This window comes from Ipomoea triloba, chromosome 1, assembly GCF_003576645.1.
Source record: "Ipomoea triloba cultivar NCNSP0323 chromosome 1, ASM357664v1".
Classification (NCBI taxonomy): Eukaryota; Viridiplantae; Streptophyta; class Magnoliopsida; order Solanales; family Convolvulaceae; genus Ipomoea; species Ipomoea triloba.
Genome location: NC_044916.1, coordinates 10,369,793 through 10,372,984, shown reverse-complemented (window position 1 = coordinate 10,372,984; position 3,192 = coordinate 10,369,793). Strand labels below are relative to the sequence as shown.

General features: G+C 37.0%; 1 protein-coding gene across 2 annotated transcripts in view; it reads left to right on the top strand.

The window, feature by feature from the left end:
* The first annotated feature begins 286 nt into the window (after positions 1–286).
* The window catches only part of LOC116030399 (E3 ubiquitin-protein ligase At1g63170), a 7,998-nt gene continuing 5,092 nt past the window's right edge, over positions 287–3,192 (top strand). Inside the window, exons 1-4 of one of the 2 annotated variants that reach the window (XM_031272640.1) lie at positions 287–427; positions 1,197–1,974; positions 2,462–2,587; positions 2,681–2,963. In XM_031272640.1, coding sequence (XP_031128500.1) covers positions 1,376–1,974; positions 2,462–2,587; positions 2,681–2,963 — 1,008 coding nt within the window. In that variant the 5' untranslated portion in view covers positions 287–427; positions 1,197–1,375. The other variant, XM_031272649.1, reaches the window with a different exon arrangement.

The window sequence follows — 3,192 nt, the reverse complement described above, 5'->3', positions numbered from 1 at the left end:
TTTAATAATTTTTATATTATATTTTGAAAAAATATCTCTAGATTAGACTAGACTCGACTATGAGAATTGTTTTTTTTTTTTTTTTTTTTCAAAAGAAAAGGAAAGAAATTGTTTTATCACACCGCTAAGCAATGGGAGGTGCACAAAGAGACAAGGACTTCAAATACCAGTATTATTCAGTATAATAGTGATGTAATATATAGGGATATATATATATGTTATATGTATACATAAATCTAAATTTCTGTGTACAAAGATTTATATTTATTTATGCTCTTTTCTATGTCTATACTAATACACGCGGTGAATCTGACGAAAATTTATCCTTTCTTTTCATCGAAACTTCCTCTGATGCTGATTTCTTCTTCTTCTTCTTCTCCGTCTTTTCCCTTGAGTTGCTCTTAGCTTGAACGCTCACTGTTCACTGGTCAGTACTGCCCTTCTTTCTCTCTCTCTCTTCTTCTCTTCTCTGTATCTATGTGGTCCACTTTGCTGTGCAACTGTGTTGAATTTTATGGACTGTCTGATATGTCGAGTAGCAATTGCTGTGTTCCATGATTTGAGTTGTGTTCTTTCTGATGCTGATGGAATTATTCCATGCTTTTCCCCCTAGAACTCGGTTTGTTGAATTTACTGCTGAATATGTAGAAGAATTGTGGGTTTTCCCCATTTTTGGTTGGGTTTTACTGAGGAATCGGTTGTTAAAGATGGTCAACTGCGTGTGGTTGGATTGGAACCATGAATTTCCGTTAGGGTATTGTTTATAGAGGGAGAGAGAATGGATGAAGTAATACGCTGATTGTGCTGTGTTCTTGCTGGGATTTTAGGGCTTTTATAATTTGTTTCTGTAATTGGGTCCTTCTTGTTTATGAATAATTCCAGTAGTGTGATCGAATTGGGGGCTTGGGGCTCTCTTTTGGTGCTAATTCCTAATGTTTGTTCATGCTTTGAAATCAAGAATATCTGCATCTATTATGGAGTATTTGGGAGGCATGGCATGTGCAATGGTGCTTGATTGCTTGGGCCTTCCCTATACCTGTGGTCTGGGGTTACTTTAACCTGCAAAAGTACATATTTTGTTGTTTAATGAATTGTTATACCTCATCTGTAGAAAATCATCTTGACTTCAAATTGGCTATGTTAAGTGAGTATTCCTTTAATAGTTCTAATTTCATCATGTTTGATGCTCAATGCAGAAATGGTAGCTGATTTCAGAGGAGAAGTGATTAAGTATCAGAGTTCTGGTTGAAGTGAGAGTTATTACTGTTTGACATTCTACCATCCTACATTTCCACTAATACTTTTCGGTTGGTGGGCTTAGTTGATTATTTCCTTTCTAAGACGTAAACTCAAACTTACTAAATCCTCATTGTTAATGGAGCGACCAGAGAATCATAGCAATAGTGAGCACACAATTGATATTACAAGCAGCAGTGAAGTGTCATCATCAGGCATATCACATGATCGTTCGGTGAATGATTTCCAGCAGCAACAAACTGAGGATCAGCCTTCAACTAGTGTGACAATACCTGTTTATCAACGTGCTTTTTCTTCTACTACTGGATCAAACACAAGGAACTCATCATTTGTTCGAAGAGGAAATGGACGCAGTCGCCATAGAAGTCCTTTGAATTCTGGGCTTTGGATTTCTGTAGAATTGGTTTTAACAGTGAGCCAAATTATTGCAGCTATTGTTGTTTTGTCATTATCAAGGAATGAGCACCCACGAACTCCACTGTTTGCTTGGATTGTGGGTTATGCATCTGGATGTGTAGTTATCCTTCCTCTTCTTTATTGGCGCTATCGTTACAGAAATCAGAGTTCTGAACAGGATTCTCAACAGCAACAGAATTCTTCCCGTGGTGATCTTTCAGCTGGACCTCCTTCAAGTTCGAGGACTTCAGAAGGTGAAGGTCGGAGAACAACTGCTACATCCTCTAGATGGGGTCAGAGTGGTGGATTACCAAATGCAAGGTATAACAGACGGACAATGCTTGTCATAATCTGTTAGACTGTTACATACATCTCCAAGCCCTCCATTCCCTTTTCTCCTTGTCTCATGACATTGTAATTGTGGTAGCAGCAAATAATACTTATATCACTGTTTTTATGTGATCAGTAATTGCTATTATGTGGTTATTGGTATTGTATAATCAAAACAAGGTAGTTATTGGGGAAATCTGATTTCTGATTTTCATCTTCTTAAGTCAAGTAGCTTATAATGGTTCTTTTAATATTGTGGATTACTTTTTCTTTTTCAACTTCATAGAAATTCTGTTTTCCTCTTCAAGGTAATTAGTCTTTCAATGTTGTCTTCACCAGACTTCTAAAATTGGATCTGCATTTCATGTTTTTTGGGCTATTCAGGAGTCTGCAATTAATATGTTCTTGTTAATTTCTGTTACACAAATCCATTCTTCATCTGTGAATTCTTTATCATGGGCGGTTTCTTCACTTGCAGGCTAAAGGCACTAGTTGAATACTTCAAAATGGCTCTGGATTGCTTTTTTGCTGTGTGGTTTGTGGTGGGCAATGTGTGGATATTTGGAGGGCATTCTTCCTCTTCTGAGGCTCCAAACATGTACAGGTACTAACTTCTTGATGTTGACTTATTTTTCATAAAAGTGATTTATTTTTATGAACTGAGCTGACAGTTCATTTATGCATTTACCATGTGCAGGTTGTGCATAGTGTTTCTAACGTTTAGCTGCATTGGCTATGCAATGCCATTTATTCTGTGTGCAACAATCTGCTGCTGCCTCCCTTGCATAATTTCTATCCTAGGCTTCAGAGAAGATCTGTCGCAAAACAGAGGAGCCACACCAGAATCTATCAATTCTCTGCCTACCTATAAATTCAAGGTAAAGAAAAACAAAAGCAAAGAGAATGGAGGAGCTGCAAGTGAAGGTGGGATAGTAGCAGCAGGAACAGAAAAGGAGCGCATGATATCTGGTGAAGATGCGGTAAGATTTATATCCTTCCCTGTTGGTCTTTTGTTGAAATATTGGCACATACTGTCCATTAAAAGAAAATATAACAATGTGACACACACCTGATCCCTAGTGCCCCCTCCCCAAAAAGAAATAGAGAATAAAGCAGTGATTCTTTTTGTTTGTTTGTTTGTTTTTTTGTTTTGTTTTGTTTTGTTTGTTTGTGTGCGTGTTTTTGTTTTTTTTTTTTTTTTTTTTTTTT